A 16917-nucleotide genomic window follows, 5' to 3' on the forward strand; every position below is an offset into this window, starting at 1 on the left:
ACACCACAGCTGTGAAACAGACCTCATGCAAGTCTGCAACGATCTGCTCATGGCAAGGGACAGAGGGGAATGTTCCATCCTAATCCTGTTGGATCTCTCAGCGGCTTTTGATACAGTTGACCATGAAATTCTGCTTAACAGACTGCAGGAGTACTGTGGCATCAGTGGATCAGTCCTCCAGTGGTTCAGATCATTCCTGACTGACAGAACACAGAGAGTATCTCTAGGACCTATAATGTCCAAACCTGCACCTCTACAATTCGGAGTGCCAGATGATCAATCCTATCCCCTCTGCTGTTTGCAATCTACTTGTTGCCACTCGGTACACTTATCCAACGACATGGCCTGACGTACCACTGCTACGCCGATGACACACAGCTATACCTGTCCTTCAAACCTAGTGGAACAGACCCTACTCCAAAAATAAACTCTTGCTTAGCTGAGCTACAGGCATGGATGAATGATAACTGGTTGAACCGAATGCTGACAAAACTGAGGTCCTCTTTGTCCAAAGCCAGTGCTCCCCATCAAAACAGCTCTATCCTAAAGCAACACCAATGAGGATTGGGAATTTAGACATAAACAGCTCCAACTTTGTGCGGAGCCTTGGCGTACTAATCAATGGGGATTTGAGTTTCAGAAACCAAATTTCATCTGTAGTTAAATCTTCCTACTTTCATCTGAAGAACATTGCAAAGATTAAACATCTGATTCCCCCAGAGGATCTTCCAACCCTAGTTCACGCCTTCATCACATCACGGCTGGATTACTGCAATGCCCTTTATGCTGGCCTCCCCAAAAAGGACCTGCGTCGCCTGCAATTAGTGCAGAATGCTGCTGCCAGATCGCTAACAAACCAGCCTCGCCACTGTCACATTACATCCTTTGCTCACTGTACTGGCTACCAGTAGAATGGAGAATACTCTTTAAGATGGGACTGCTGACATTCAAATCCCTGCACAATCTGGGCCCTGGATACATGAAGGACTTGCTGAAGCTGCACCACACCTTTCACAACCTCAGATCAGCAAGTTCTATAAACTTGGTCACTCCCAGAGTGCACCTCAAAAAATCTGGAGATAGAGCCTTCTGTCATGCTGTCCCTACTCTTTGGAACTCCCTGCCACACCCAGTAAAGACAGCACCATCCCCGGAGCTATTCAAATCCAGACTGAAAAGTCACTTGTTTAGCCTGGCATTTCCAGACTTATAAAATTCTTCCTCTGTACCACGATGGTCTGAGCCATGCTTATGCGCTTTGAGTCCTATGGGAGAAATGCGCTCTACAAATGTTATTTGTTGTTGTTGTTCCTCTGGTGAGGTTCTGCCAAACTAGTCAGTAACTGTGTTCTAACAGTACCCACCAGCTCCTCTGGTAAAGTTCTGCCGAACCAGTCAGTAACTGTGTTCTAATAGTACCCACCAGCTCCTCTGGTGAGGTTCTGCCAAACTAGTCAGTAACTGTGTTCTAATAGTACCCACCAGCTCCTCTGGTGAGGTTCTGCCAAACTAGCCAGTTACTGTGTTCTAATAGTTCCCACCAGCTCCTCTAATGAGGTTCTATCTATATATCCGATACTGTGTTCTAATAGTGCCCACCAGCTCCTCTGGTGAGGCCTAGTTATTCTACTCTGTTACTGTTGCACCAAGCACTATGCACTATTGCATTATCCTGTTCGCTATACTTGCATTATTGGTGATTCTGCAGATCACCATATAATCAGGTATTGTGTCTGTATTATTGGTGATTCTGCAGATCACACATAATCAGACATCTGTGTTGCTACACCGATCGTTACAGAACCGCAGACCAAAAAATTATGGAGACACTGTGCAATCGGGTTGAACTGTTGACCACAACTGTTAACAATCTCATCAAGACGGTTAACTCACAGCAGACTCAGATTGACCAACTAGCTGAGACAGTTAATTGTCTTAAAAATCCGAATGCACAAGTGTCCTCCCCTCTAGTTATTGAGCCCAGGATGCCTCCTCCTGAAAGATTTTCAGGGCATCGCTCTGACTTTCTTATTTTGAGTTACGACCAGTATCTTCAGGCACGGAGAGCCAGAGAGTCACACTGATAAAGACTTTATTATCAGGTGATTCGCAGTCCTGGGCCTACAGTCTCCCTGAGGGGGATGAGGCGTTGACCTCTGTTCAGGATTTTTTTAAAGCAATGGCAGTTATATATGATGATCCGGATTTAGCTATGACGTCAGAAAGGAGGCTTAAGACACTCAGGCAGGGTCATAATTCAGTTGAAAATTATGCCGCTGAGTTTAGAAGGTGGGTGGTTTCGGCCAGATGGGGGCAGTATGCCTTGTTAGATTGGTTTTTGTCAGGATTATCTGATGCAGTGGCTGAGCTTATGCTAGGTCACCCTGAGCCTAAGTCTATTGATGAGGCCATTTCCTTGGCAATTAAAATTGATCACCGAGTGCGATACCAGAGGCAGACTCGAGGCAGAACATCAGGGAGACTGGCTTCTGGTCTGTTTTCTCCTCCTGTTCCTCCTTCTCCTCCACCTGATGAGCCGATGCAAATTGGACAGTCCAAGCTCACTGAGGTGGAGAAGAACAGGAGGCATACCGAGAAACTCTGTTTCTAATGTGCAGAGAAGGGGCATATCGTAGCGAATTGTCCTAAGAAGGCGGAAAACCCCATCGCCTAGGTGTAGCTGGAGGTACTACCCTAGGCGATCCAGTCTTACCTCTAAAGAATAAGCGTTTACTTCTCCCGTGTTCTATAACTTGGGAGGATCAAGTCCATTCCACCCAGGCCTTTGTAGACTTGGGTTCTGCAGTTAATGTTATGGCATATGACTTTGCCATTAAGTTTGATTTTCCTCTCCTTCCTGTGGGACGTCAGATTATAGTGACTGCAATGGATGATTCACCATTGCAAGGGAAATTACCACTCACTCAGACTCCGTTATTACTGTGTCAGTTGGGGGTGTTGCATAACGAACAGATACAGTTTTTGGTTCTGGAGATGTCAACCTCCACAGTGATTCTCGGCATGCCGTGGCTTAGAAAACACTCCCCTCTTGATTGACTGGGGTTCCAGACAATTGTTAGCCTGGTCCTCATACTGTCGTCATCATTGTTTGGAGAAAGTCACAGTGGGGGCTACCGAGATCCAAGTGGAGGGGTTACCGTCTCACTCCTCTGGTTCCACTGATAGTGAGGCCCAGGGAGACTGGGCAACCATGCTGAGCCCATTTCAGCAGGAAGTCCCTGAAGGGAAACCAGATGGAGTTCTATTTGTACCCCTCCAGTTCAGATTTAAGATTCTTCATGTGTTTCATTCCCATAAGAATGCAGGTCATCCTGGTGTTGCCCATACGCAGGAGTTATTGGACAGATGTGTTTGGTGGCCCTCCATTGTGTCTGACTGTAAGGACTTTGTGGGGAGCTCTTCCGTTTGTGCCAGGAGCAAACCCTCCAGAGAAGCTCCCGTTGGCACCTTACAGTCACTACCTGTGCCAGAACAGCCATGGACACACTTGTCCATCGACTTTATAGTGGAACTACCTAGGTCTCAGGGAAAAACTGTCATATGGGTGGTAGTCGATAGGTTTAGTAAGATGGCCCATTTCATTCCTTTGGACGGACTCCCCTCTGCTCCAGAACTGGCGGAGCTCTTCATTCACCACATTTTTCGTTTACATGGTGTCCCTGAGAATGTGGTGTCAGATAGGGGAGTCCAGTTTGTCTCCAAATTCTGGAGGGCCTTTTGTAATCATCTTGGCATGAACCTATCATTCTCCTCCGGCTACCACCCACAGACGAATGGACAAACAGAAAGGGTTAACCAGTCCCTAGAACAGTTTCTGAGACGTTATGTGGCTGACGCCCAGACTGAGTGGGCCAAATTCTTGCCGTTTGCAGAATTTGCCCATAATAATTTGAAGAGTTCTTCCTCAGGGTTCTCTCCGTTTCAGATTGTGACGGGGAGATCTCCTAAGTTTTCTTCTTTGCCTGTGGTGGCATCTCCTTTCCCAGCACTGGAGGAGTGGCAGGGAACCTTGAAAGAGATCTGGGCCTTGGTTCAGAAAAATCTCAAGAAGGCTTTTGTGACCCAGAAAAAACAGGCTGACAGGAGACGTTTGGGAGAGTGGGACTTTGCACCGGGGACCTGGTGTGGGTGTCTACTCGACATTTGGCCCTGAAGCAGCCCTCTGCTAAATTGGGTCCTAGATATATAGGTTCATACCCTGTCTCCAAGAGAATCAATAAGGTCACATATGCTGTTTCACTTCCGTCCGGTTGGAAAGGTGTTAAGACATTTCATGTGTCTTTGTTAAAACCCGCAGTACTTGTGGATTCCCCCCCCCCCCCCCCCCTCGTGGTGATTGATGGGGAACCTGAGTATGAGATAGAGCAGATTTTGGATTCTCGGTTTGTGTGCAACTCTGTACAATTCCTGGTTCATTGGAGGGAGTATGGGCCTGAGGAGAGATCTTGGGTCCCTAGTCATCGTATGCATGCGGAAGAACTTAGAAAAGAGTTCCATAGGTTGCATCCTGACAGACCTGGTGGCCCGTGTCCGGAGTCCACGCCTCAAGGGGGGGTACTGCAACATCTGCGGCTGCGGGCACGCCGGGTGTCTCGGCAGCCGCCTCGGGTCCCTGTTCAGAGGTGTTTTCCTGTATCGCACGGCCGCTCGCGTAGACAGAACCTTTATGCTGGGAGGAGGCGCGTCAGCTGACCCGCTGGTCGGCTGACGTCAGAGGGGACTCACACCGCTCTGGATTGGTTGATTATTGGTAGGCGCGGCTGTGAGGTCTCCTCTGCTTCTTAAGCCTTCTCTGCTCACTCGCAACCTGTCTGCGGTTGCGAATACATACGTGTTAGCGCTCAGACCTTAGACTAGTATCCGGTGTGCTTTGATCTGGGAGGAAACCAGGGATTTCACACAAGACTAGGATTATTGTTATTACTGTATATTTGATACTCTGTGTATGACTCTGGCTATCTCTGACTCTGCTCTTGCTTATTGATTCTGTGCCTCTGCCCATCTGATCTAGTTGCTGAAACACTGCCTGAATACTTACTACTCTCTTGCTTACTGATTCTGTACTGTATCTGTCTCTCAGTTGCCGAACCCAGCCTATCTGACCTCTCTACTCACCAGTGGGCTCTTGCCACTGGTGAGGTGTTCTAACAGTTCCCACCAGCTCCTCTGGTGAGGTTCTGCCAAACTAGTCAGTAACTGTGTTTTAACAGTACCCACCAGCTCCTCTGGTAAAGTTCTGCTGAACTAGTCAGTAACTGTGTTCTAATAGTACCCACCAGCTCCTCTGGTGAGGTTCTGCCAAACTAGTTAGTTACTGTGTTCTAACAGTGGCCACCAGCTCCTCTGGTTAGGTTCTGCCAAACTAGTCAGTAACTGTGTTCTAATAGTACCCACCAGCTCCTCTGGTGAGGTTCTGCCAAACTAGCAAGTTACTGTGTTCTAATAGTTCCCACCAGCTCCTCTGGTGAGGTTCTATCTATATATCCGATACTGTGTTCTAATAGTGCCCACCAGCTCCTCTGGTGAGGCCTAGTTATTCTGCTCTGTTACTGTTGCACCAAGCACTATACACTATTGCATTATCCTGTTAGCTATACTTGCATTATTGGTGATTCTGCAGATCACCATATAATCAGGTATAGTGTCTGTATTATTGGTGATTCTGCAGATCACACATAATCAGACATCTGTGTTGCTATACCAATCGTTACAATGGTCAGTTGCAGTCATATGTCCGAGATGAGGGAGGTAAGTCTCCTTTGATATACTCATTAAATGATTTTGACAGATTTCTTTCTCCACATACCAAAAAGTTATCTTTATCAACAATACAATCTAGCATGCAGCAAATTCGTATCTCGCCTAAAGCTTTAAACAATTTGACAAGGTGGTCGAGGGATATTCCGGGGGAGGTTATAGAAAAAAAAATTATTGAAGGGTATCGTATGTTTTATAAATTAACCTCGGGGGAAAACTGGAGAGAATCACAGCTAAAACTTATTCACAGAGCTAAATACGCTTTTAACATAAAATATAAAATCCCCCCTTCTCATTACTCTCCAATATGCCCTAAGTGTGCCCTACCGGAAGCAGATTTGTTCTCTGTTTTTTGGAACAAAGTAGCACATTATACTGATATAGTTTGCAAAACCAAGCTAGAAATTAATCCGCTATTGATGCTATTCCCTTATAGCCCTCCAAATGTTCCTTCCTCGGGGAATCCTTCGGCCCCCAATGCTAGTATATCTAAACTTGCACATCTAATAGTATTGGCCACTTGTAAGGTGATTTTTAACAAATGGATTTATCCTAGTGCCCCTACGGTGTGGGACTTCAAGGAAGAACTTATCCATCTTTTTAGAATGGACAGGCTGGAGGCTCTAACGCATAAAGATAAAAAAATCAAATACATTTTTCAAAAACTGGAGGTCTTTCTCCAAAAGAGAACTAATTGAGATTGTGTCTCCTAAGTGGTATTTAACAGAACAACGGATGGGTACGCTAGGGAAATTAGAATTTACATAATTGCTGACCTTTCTACGAAAGGGAAATCAGAGATGACAGGGAGGGGAGGGGTTAGAAGTTCTTTTTCTAAAATGTAATCTTATCCTGACCAGTGTGGTGTATTATAGGATGACGTGTCAATACACCCTTATTTCTGTTATACGTTCACTGTGTCTTAATGTTAAAGAAGTTATTTTTTTTTTCTCTTTCTTGTATAACTTTTGATATACTTCTGTAAACAACTTTTTGAAATTGTTAGACAAAAAGAAAATCCAAATAAAATTTGTTTAAAAAAAAAGAAAAAAAGAAAAACTGATCTTATCAAACAATGTCACACACTTCTACTTTGCAAAGGTTTCTAATAGTGCCCATACATTATATTATCTTTTAATCAAATAGCCACATAATTGATGGTATCTCTTCTATTTTACTGTACTGCATTTGTAAAAAGAATGGGGATTCACTAACATGATTTTTTGCTTTATTAAAATGTATGAAATTGCCTTGTCTTGATCATAAAATTAAAAGAGTAGGAATTTTTCTATTCTTATGGGCATCATACTGTAGGTGGCATCATAAGGGAGACAACAGTTGACTAATTCAGTTGCTTTCAGCTGTATCAGGTGATGATGCCATCATGTATTTTCATTCTGCAAATGCTGATGCTTGACTAATCTTAAGAAGATTAATTTATCTTGCTAGAAAAGCTCTCTTCCATGTTCATAATCTTCTGAACAGTGAGCAGGCTTGCAGTGCCTGCAGCGATATGTTTCACCAGCTGATCAGGGCCGAAGGGGAGTGGACAGCTGAGAGATCGGATGTGGAGAGCATAACTGCAGCTGTTGGATGTCTGCGGCGAGAGCAGAGCAGGAGCGATGGATGGTCACACAGAATAGAAACACAGCAGGAGCGCTCTTCCGTGTTCATCGAACGGCTGCAGCTATGCTCTCCGCCCTCCGCATCCGATCTCTCAGCTGTCCACTTCCCTTCGGCCCAGATCAGCTGGTGAAACATAGCACTGCAGGCACTGCAAGCCTGCTCACGGTTCAGAATCACGACCGCATTACCGCTGCATTCTCTGAGCCACTCTCCAATCCTCAAAAGGTTAAACATAGGCACAAAAAATAAGTGAATCGCATACAAGCCGAGACCCCCACTTTTGGGCCATTTTTTTGGGGTCAAAAATTTGGCTTGTATGCGAGTATATACAGTATACCATACACTGAATAAAAAAAGCTCCGGGTCTGGATGGTATGCCATGTGAGGTATATAAGAGATTACCATACACTGAATAAAAAAAGCTCCGGGTCTGGATGGTATGCCATGTGAGGTATATAAGAGATTCTCCATACCTTTTCCAAACTTTCCAACAAGCTTTTGAACTTGGGCCCCTCGCTCCCTCGATGTGTACTGTATTAATTGTTTTAATTCACAAATCTGGGTAAGACCTGTTATTATGTGATTCTTTTCGTCCTATCTTCCTATTACCAACTGATGTCAAAATTCTGGCAAAGATCCTTACCCTTCCCCCAAATCAGGTGATCCTGTCCCTAGTGCATTATGACCAAACAGCAGTGGTGTAGCTAAGGGGCTATGGGCCCAAGTGCAAGTTTTACATTGGGCCCCCCAAGCGCTCTATACAAACCAATTGATATGGCGCACCCAAACCTGCCAAAGACAGCCACAGTGTCAGAGGTGTAAAAAGGGGATTGGGAACAGTGAGTTAAGGATTATTACTATTCAAAGCATCTATAGAAGTGATTATTACCAGCACAGGACCAATAGATAGCTAATACTGTGTTAGAGGGTGGAACCTTCAGGGGCCCTCTAGCCCAAGGGCCCCGATAAAGTCACTACCTCTACACCCCATATTGCTAAGCCACTGCCATACAGGTTTTATGCTTGAGAAAAAACCTCCTTGAAAATCCGCCGACTCGGGCAGTCAAGTTATAGTTTCATTGGACACTGCTAAAGCTTTCGACGCGGTAGAATGGCCCGTTATGCTAGCAGTCTTGTCAAGATTTGGATTTGGTGATAATTTTATCTGATGGGTCACACTCCTCTAACCCCTCTGCTCAAATATGTACCAATTCTATTATCTCTCCACCTTTCCTAATCTTTCGTGGTACTCGTCAAGGCTGTCCTTTATCCCCTTTACTTAATGCCTTGTCTGCTGAGCCGTTAGCTGGTCAAATCAGAGCTCACCAATTTAGTCATGGCCTTTAAATAGAGGAAATTAAGTACTTAGGAAGTACACTCTCTATGTATCACTCCGTAGAGGACGCACTTCTCTTGCGCAGACTAGCCGCGACTGGAAGAAGTTACGTGACCCGTAACGGAACTGCAGGCAGTGGAGGACGGCGCCGCGGGAGCGATCCATGTGCATGGGGCTGGAGGAAGCCGAAGGTATGTATAAAACTTTTTCTTATCCTCGCCTCTGGTACACTTTAAAGGACTTGAAGAGAAAATCCGTATGCAGATGACTCCATTTTATATCTTGCTGAACCACATACATCCCTTGCTACAGCCTACGACCTTATTACTGTAATGGGTGAATACTCAGGTCTCTCCATAAACTGGGGTAGGTCTGTTATTATGGGTCTGGATGATCCTAATGTCTCTGCCTCTCCTTTGCCATGCGTTTGTAAATAGTGACATAGTGACCTTGTTTAAATAATTAGGTGTAATCTTAAGTGCCTTCCCTGATCAATTCCTCCAAAATAATATCACTCCTCTTGTGAATCTTGCCCAGACTAAACTGGTTACTTGGGACTAAATTACCTTTATCAGTGATGGGACGTATAAGCCTGATCAAAATGATTCTGTTGCCTTAAATTTTGTATATGATGCATATTTCCCCTACATGTATACCTGTGTTTAAGAAACTAAGATCTGTCGTTTTATCTATTGTATGGCATAAATCCAGAGCCAAACTAAGATATCAAATTTTGCACTGTCTGACTGATTTAGGTGGTGCAGCACTACCCGCCTTTCAGGTATATTACCGTGCAACACAATTAGAGCAGCTCTTACATTGGTTTGTTACAAATACATTATTTGCCCCGAACTTCTAGATTACTCCTCTACAGACAAATCCCTGAACCTTCCTTTTGCCCTCCTCAAAGACTCCCTCACTCAATTGTGCACCTCTAATTCTACTCCAAGCTAAGAAAATCTGGCAGTTAGCAAAAAGGTTTTGCCCCTTTCCTCATAGGAATATTTTATACCCTTGTGGCAGAACTCATTATTGCATGAAATAGGCAAACTTGAAAATATCTCATTAAGGGTGAATAAAGGTATTCTATACAGTATCTGGGTCAGATTCTCAATAATACTCGGATGGTTCCCTTCGCCACCCTTCAAACTTAGTTCTCTATTCCTGACGCACACTTTTATTTGTATCTACAAATATCACATGCTTTACGGGCTCAAATTCCGCAAGGCCTCCTTTATACAGGTATGTCCCCGGTTTTTGAGCTCCTAAAGGATGGCCAAATAAAGCATCATATACTTCTTATTCATCAAACATATTTAGTGAATCGTTTGGTACTGCTGCCCTAAGTGGACACTATTGATGCTCATCACGGAATAATCACGAGTAACCATGGTGGTTACTCATGATTCAAATTGGCTTTAATTGCCCCAGCTGAGCGGGCAGATGTGGTGGGGTTAATTAACCATAATGCCGCTCTCCGTCCAGCATTTCAATGAGCTTGCAAGCGTCTATTGGACACACTGCAAGACTCGCTATGGAGCACTTCCTCCTTCCGGCTTGAAGGAGGAAGTGCTCCATAGCGAGGCTTGCAATGTGTCCAATAGACGCTTGTAAGCTCATTGAAATGCTGGGCAGAGAGCAGCATTACGGGTAATTAAGCCTGCCGCATTTACCCGCTCAGCTGGGGCAATTAAAGCTAATTTGAATCATGAGTAACCACCATGGTTACTCGTGATTATTCAGTGATAAGCACCCCTGGTGGACATCACTCAATGTTCCTATTGATGATTACGATTGGGAGGACTGCCTGTAATCAACATGTCAGGTGTCTCCTTACATCAGGGAGCGCTTGACACAATTGTTTATCATCCATCAATCTTATTTTACTCCCACTCGAATAACGAAATATTCCACCTCAACTCCGAATATCTGTTCTAAATATAAAGCTGTGAACCCTGCCTTTCTCCATTTATTATGGCAATGCCCCCCTCTAGAGGATTTCTGGAAACAAGTTATAGCTTTCCTGCATGATGTTATGGGTTTCAGAGATGGCCCCGTACGGTTCGCTGGCGAACTTGTTCGCACAAATCCGAGCGGTTTGCTTTCGTTCATAGCAAGTTCAACCCGCCCCCTATACCACATCATTGGGCTAAATGTTGACCCTCTACATCACAGTCAGCAGACACATGGCAGCCAATCAGGCTGCACTCCCTCCTGGACCCCCGCCCCCCTATAAAAATGCTGCAGCGTCGGCCATGTTCTCACTCTACTGATCTTGCTATAGTGAGAGGAAGGGACAGAGCTTGCTGGAGATAGGGAAAGTGTTAGTTAGGCTGTTAGCTTGCTCCTTGCTGATATTTGTTGCTGAAAGCACCCCAAAACAGTTCTTTTGAGAGCTAATGTTCTTCTGATGTGTTTTTTTGTGTGTGTGTGCCACAGTGACTGACACTTTATATGTACAGCCCTGTCTGTCACAGCTGGCCCTTGCTGTACTGTGCCAGGCCCAGCACACTGTATTATACCAGTCACTGCATACCTTTCACAGCATCTGTGTGACTGCACACTGTATTATACCAGTCACTGCATGTCTTTCACTGCATCTGTGTGACTGCACGCTGTATTATACCAGTCACTGTATACCTTTCACGGCATCTGTGTGACTGAACAGTGTATTAAACCAGTCAGTGCATACCTTTCACTGCATCTGTGGCTCCCTCTCCGGACCAGAATCGAACCCCGATTCCCTGATTGTTGAAAGAACTGCCCAGGCAGCAGAAAAAGTAATTTATAAAAATAGATGTAAGCTTTAACAATGATAGAAAAAGAACCATCAAAAGTTGATAAGGCAATCAGACATTCGAATGCCTAGTCGCCGTCACGGGCACGTGCGATCGGCCCAAGGTTATCTAGTCAGCTCTCGTTGGCAGGTATTAGCTCTGGAATTACCACAGTTATAAAAGTAACATATATTAGTAAAAAACAGATTGTAGAATTTTATAAGTAACTTCAATTTTCAATTATTCACAAAAACAAACAAACAAACGTATTTTTCCATTTTCATCATCATGGCCTGCACTCTTGCCAACGTGCGCACGAGCACGGCCATCACTACACAAACATTGCCATCGAGAGGACTGACAGTTTATGTCCTGGGCTGGGAGTGTCAACTGACAACCTTTTGCGGCTGTTTGCGGCAGTGCATTAAACCAGGGCTTTACAACCCTGTCCTCAAGTACCACCAAGACACTAATTACCCCACCTGTGCATGTTTGTGGTTTTCTGCAAAACATGCACTGTTGGTGAGTTTGGTCTGTCAGTGTGAAGCAGTGCACTAATTACACTACCTGATCCATGTATACACACGCAAGATGTTTTAAAGCACTTTATGCCTCCAATTTAGGAATGCAATGTGATTTCTGCCCTTTAGGGATTATAACCCTGCTGTGCCTCAAATCTGTAATTTTCCCAAGGACTTTTGGCGTGTATCCCACCACGCCATGCCCCCCTCCAGGTGTTAGACCCCTTGAAACAACATCTTTTCCATCACTTTTGTGGCCAGAAACCGTGTTTTTAGTTTTTTCAAGTTCCGCTGCCCATTGAAGTCTATTGCAGTTCGCTGAGTGCGGAAGTTCGCGTTCGTGGTTCGTCACCTAAAATCTGAGGTTCCGGCCATCTCTAATGGGTTCCCCTGTCCCTCTTGATATAAAAACCAGTATTCTGAATGTCTTTGATGAAGACATTTCTACGTTTGATAAAGTGCCACTTATAGAAACTTTGTTTGCAGCTAAACAATGCTGCAAACAGCAGACTGTCCCACACTTGACGACTGGAAAGCTAAGGTTAACCATTCCTTGCTTTACAAGAAATTGATTTACCAACTTAGGAGATACCCTGGAAAATACCTTAAAGTTTGGGAACACTGGACTTCCAAATTATAAATGTAACCTGTCATACTACCTGTATGACAGGTTACATTTACTGTATACTGGACTTCCAAATTATAAATGTAACCTGTCATACTACCTGTATTGTTTATGATTTTTTTTCCTTACTACTTACTGACGCTGTATCTGTGGCATGTGTAATTGTATTTTAACAGTATGTTTATTTTGTTTGTACTGTTTTGATAGTCAATCAACTTTTGGTTGATGAAAAAAATATATATATTTCTATTGTTTCTTCCTGGGACTACTGGCAAGTATTGAGGCAAGTATTCATGCTTAAGTTTATAACAGAGGTGCCCACACTTTTTTGCCTTTTGAGCTACTTACAAAAATTAGCAAGTCAAAATGATCTACCTATGTACAATTTTAGGAGCACACTTGTATATACAGAATGGAAAATGTAGCGGGGTCGGAATCTACCATGAAGGCCTTTGCGATCTACAGGTAGATCGCGATCTACTTAATGGGCACCCCTGGTTTATACTCGAGTGTTATACAACTGCATATTGCAACATGCATGTCTCAAAATTATGACTTTCTTTAATGTAATGTCTCTTTCTTTGAATATAATAAAAATGGTAACACAGCAGTGCTCACAGTTGTCAGTAATGAGAAGTCAAATGGTAAGGCACAAGATGTAGAAAGTCCTGTCATGTCCTCTTGTGGTTGTGCTTCCATAAATGGAAGATCAACTGCAATGATCATTGGGACAGCCTTTCCTCCATCACACCAGGTCAAATTCAGGTATTGTTTCACAGATGCTTTAAAAGTGACATCAAAGTGGATTACAGTTAATAGATATGCAACACCCGTTCACAATGTTTCTGTACTTAAAGAGAACCCGAGGTGGGTTTGAAGAATATTATCTGCATACAGAGGCTGGATCTGCCTATACAGCCCAGCCTCTGTTGCTATCCCAAACCCCCCTAAGGTCCCCCTGCACTCTGCAATCCCTCATAAATCACAGCCACGCTGCTGACAAACAGCTTGTCAGAGCTGGCTGTGTTTATCTCTATAGTGTCAGTCTGCTGCTCTCCCCGCCTCCTGCAGAACTCCAGTCCCCGCCTGCATCCCTTCCCTCCCTGCTGATTGGAGGGAAGGGACGGGGGCAGGGACCGGAGCTATGCAGGAGGCGGGGGAGCAGCCGAGACTGACACTACAGATGTAAACACAGCCTCACAGCACGGCTGAGATTTATGAGGGATTGCAGAGTGCAGGGGGACCTTAGTGGGGTTTGGGATAGCAACAGAGGCTGGGCTGTATAGGCAGATCCAGCCTCTGTATGCAGATAACATTCTTTAAACACACCTCGGGTTCTCTTTAATATCACACTCATTTTACACAGCTCAGACATACAATCTTGAGAAAGAAACTTGCTTGAGATTACTCAGGACTCTTTCACATCAGACAACGCGTGCAGGAGCCGTTCTCCTGCATGCGTTGATAGCCTGCGGCGTGTCGTCAGGTATCTGCGGTGCGACGCAATCGGCGGCGGTAGCTATTCATTGAACCCAACGGAAATCGCTGGTTCCCGGATGCGTCGGACGAAAAAAAGCTCCCGTGTGCGTCGTACCGCACCGCACAAAAACACAGCGTCGGGTGTGAAAGGTAAAATAAAAGTCTATGGACTTTAATTTTACCTTGTTAACGCAAACGTTAGCCGTTGGGTTAAAACGCAGAAAATCTGCGCAGATGTGAAAGAGCCCCGAAAGCAAATCAAAAGACTGACATAGTCTTGGCTTGATACCTTAGTTATTCTCCCTTCATCTCTTCTCTTGGCATTCTGTAGTGCTTCCAAGTGATGTCTTGCACTATCATAATCAACCAACTTTCTGCTCCTTTTGGAAATTCGATTCTGTAATTGACAAATACAATTTTATTAACTCTTTGAAAAAAAAAAATTTGTTCAACATCCACGAATGCTAAAACAAACATACAGTTCCTTTATTTTATTTTTCTATTTGAAAATTTATTAAAACTGATTATGTTCAGTTCCAATCTTGTGGACTTAAATAATTGCCTCAGTTTGCATTTTTGGGGAAAAAAAATTCATTGCCCAAACGTACTGATGAGAACATTCATTTCAGGCACTGAACCAGAGCTCCAATCTATTGTTTTCTTTTTCATAGCACGAAGTAGGATTAGAACATCTGTTAAACTTTTATTTCTGTCAAGGTGCGTACACACGTCTGATTTTTCCAAACGACCGGTCGTTCGGACTGGTTGTTTGGACATCAAATTGGGCATGTGTACAAATGGTCATTCAGCAGATAACGCTAGTTTTGATGGATCCGCTTGGCGTCTTATCAGCTGAACGATCATTTGTACACACGCCCGATTTGACGTCTGAACGACCAGGCATTTGGAAAAATAAGACGTGTGTATGCACCTTCAGTGTCTCCATCATCCAAAGCACAAATGGGTTGACACTACCGAATGAGTATAGTTATATCTCTTTTATTCCATCAAAAGGAGGAAACAATGACAGACCTGTTTCGGGATATGAAGCCCTTTTTAAATTGCATAAACCACAATTAGTGAACACAAATACATCTTTAACTACACCCACCCCCGGATGTATCACCAAAGGCCACTCATCTGGGTGAGGCCAATGGCGGACCCGATGGGAAAAGTGCCAAAAAAATGCAGCTTCCATCTCACCTGCAACATCAACACAGATCCTCTCAGTATGCAACGTATGTGCAACATACACACACTCAGTAGCATACAACGCAGAACAGAGTGTATTACAGGCAGGCGGAGCCACCGTCAACATGGTAACCAGCCCGCTCACAGTCACGCAGGGAACTGTGTAATAGGCAGGCGGGGCCACCGTCATCATGACAATCAGCCTGCTCTGAGTCATGCAGCCACAATATAAGTCCGGCCAATCAAGAAACACACACCAACATTGGGGGAGCTATCGCACACATGCCCAGGGTGTTTGAATTGCAAGCAGGAGCAAAAGTATGTACACAAACACTCACATGTCACCGCAAAATAAAACAATAAGGATTCTAATGATAGAACAAAAAATGTAAATAAAACAACAAGCAATGTAAAACAACTCCAACCACAGGAAAGTAAGGAGAGCACCCAAATAGAATATAGATGCAGAAATGGAGATCATACTCCCCAATGAGACCCCATTGTCCCAAAGTGCCCAATCTCTTAATCCGGGCTGCCTCCTTCTTAACCTCTTGAGGACCATGGTGTTAAACTCCCCTAGTGACCAGGCTATTTTCTACGTAATTGGCCACTGCAGCTTTAACCTTCCTGAGCTCGGGCTATGCCGCGCAGGAGGATTTCTCAGGCCCTGCAGGGCCGATTTGCTCACTTTTTTTTTTGCAACACGCAGCTAGCACTTTGCTAGCTACGTGTGCATTCCGATCGCCGCCGCTCCGCGCTAATAGACCGCCAGGAGGGTTAAGGCCAAGCTGCAGGGCCGTACAACTCTGCACACAAGTAATCCCCCCCCCCCCTTTTCCCCCCACCAACAGAGCTCGCTGTTGGTGGGGTCTGATCGCCCGACCTGTGTTTTTTTTTTTTATATTTATTTATGAACCTTCTATAGTAATTCGCAAAGCCTAAAAAACGCTGCAAAGACTTCAACCCCACTGGCTGTGGCCATTCCAGAACAGCGGAGACTTTGGCAGGGTCCATAGACAGGCCCGAGGTGGAAATTATATATCCCAGGAAGGCAACAGATGTGACCTCAAAGGTGCATTTCTCCAGTTTCGCATAAAGCATGTTTTGCCTTAATTTATTCAGCACAAACTTGACATGGGATCTGTGCTCGGAGAGGTTGTTGGAGAAAATAAGGATGTCATCCAGGTAAACCAGGACGAATTTGCCCAACACCTCTCTGAATACCTCATTAATTAGTTCTTGGAAGACGGCCGGGGCAATTACACAGCCCGAAGGGTATCACTAAGTACTCGTAATGCCCGTCGAGCATGTTAAAGGCTGTCTTCCATTCATCGCCCTCTCTAATCCGCACCAGGTTGTATGCACCCCGCAAATCCAACTTCGAAAAAATCTGAGCGTCAGTAATCTGCGTGAATAAGTCGTCTATCAAGGGCAAAGGATAGCGATTCTTCACTGTGATTTTATTCAAACCCCGGTAATCAATGCAGGGACGCAGGCCACCATCTTTTTTCTTAACAAAAAAGAAACCTGCGCTAGCGGGCGACCGGGACGGGCGGATGAACCCCTTGGCTAGGTTTTCACGGA

At 44.6% G+C, this 16917-nt stretch overlaps 1 protein-coding gene across 5 annotated transcripts in view; it reads right to left on the reverse strand.

Moving 5' to 3' along the window:
- Positions 1–16917, reverse strand: part of AMPH (amphiphysin) — a 1183179-nt gene that overhangs the window by 896262 nt on the left and 270000 nt on the right. For all 5 annotated transcript variants that reach the window (XM_068236417.1, XM_068236420.1, XM_068236419.1 and 2 more), the window contains one exon: positions 14432–14539. In XM_068236417.1, the coding sequence (XP_068092518.1) occupies positions 14432–14539 (108 nt within the window). The remainder of the gene's footprint in view (positions 1–14431; positions 14540–16917) is intronic.

The sequence above is a fragment of the Hyperolius riggenbachi genome, chromosome 5 (assembly GCF_040937935.1).
Source record: "Hyperolius riggenbachi isolate aHypRig1 chromosome 5, aHypRig1.pri, whole genome shotgun sequence".
NCBI lineage: Eukaryota > Metazoa > Chordata > Amphibia > Anura > Hyperoliidae > Hyperolius > Hyperolius riggenbachi.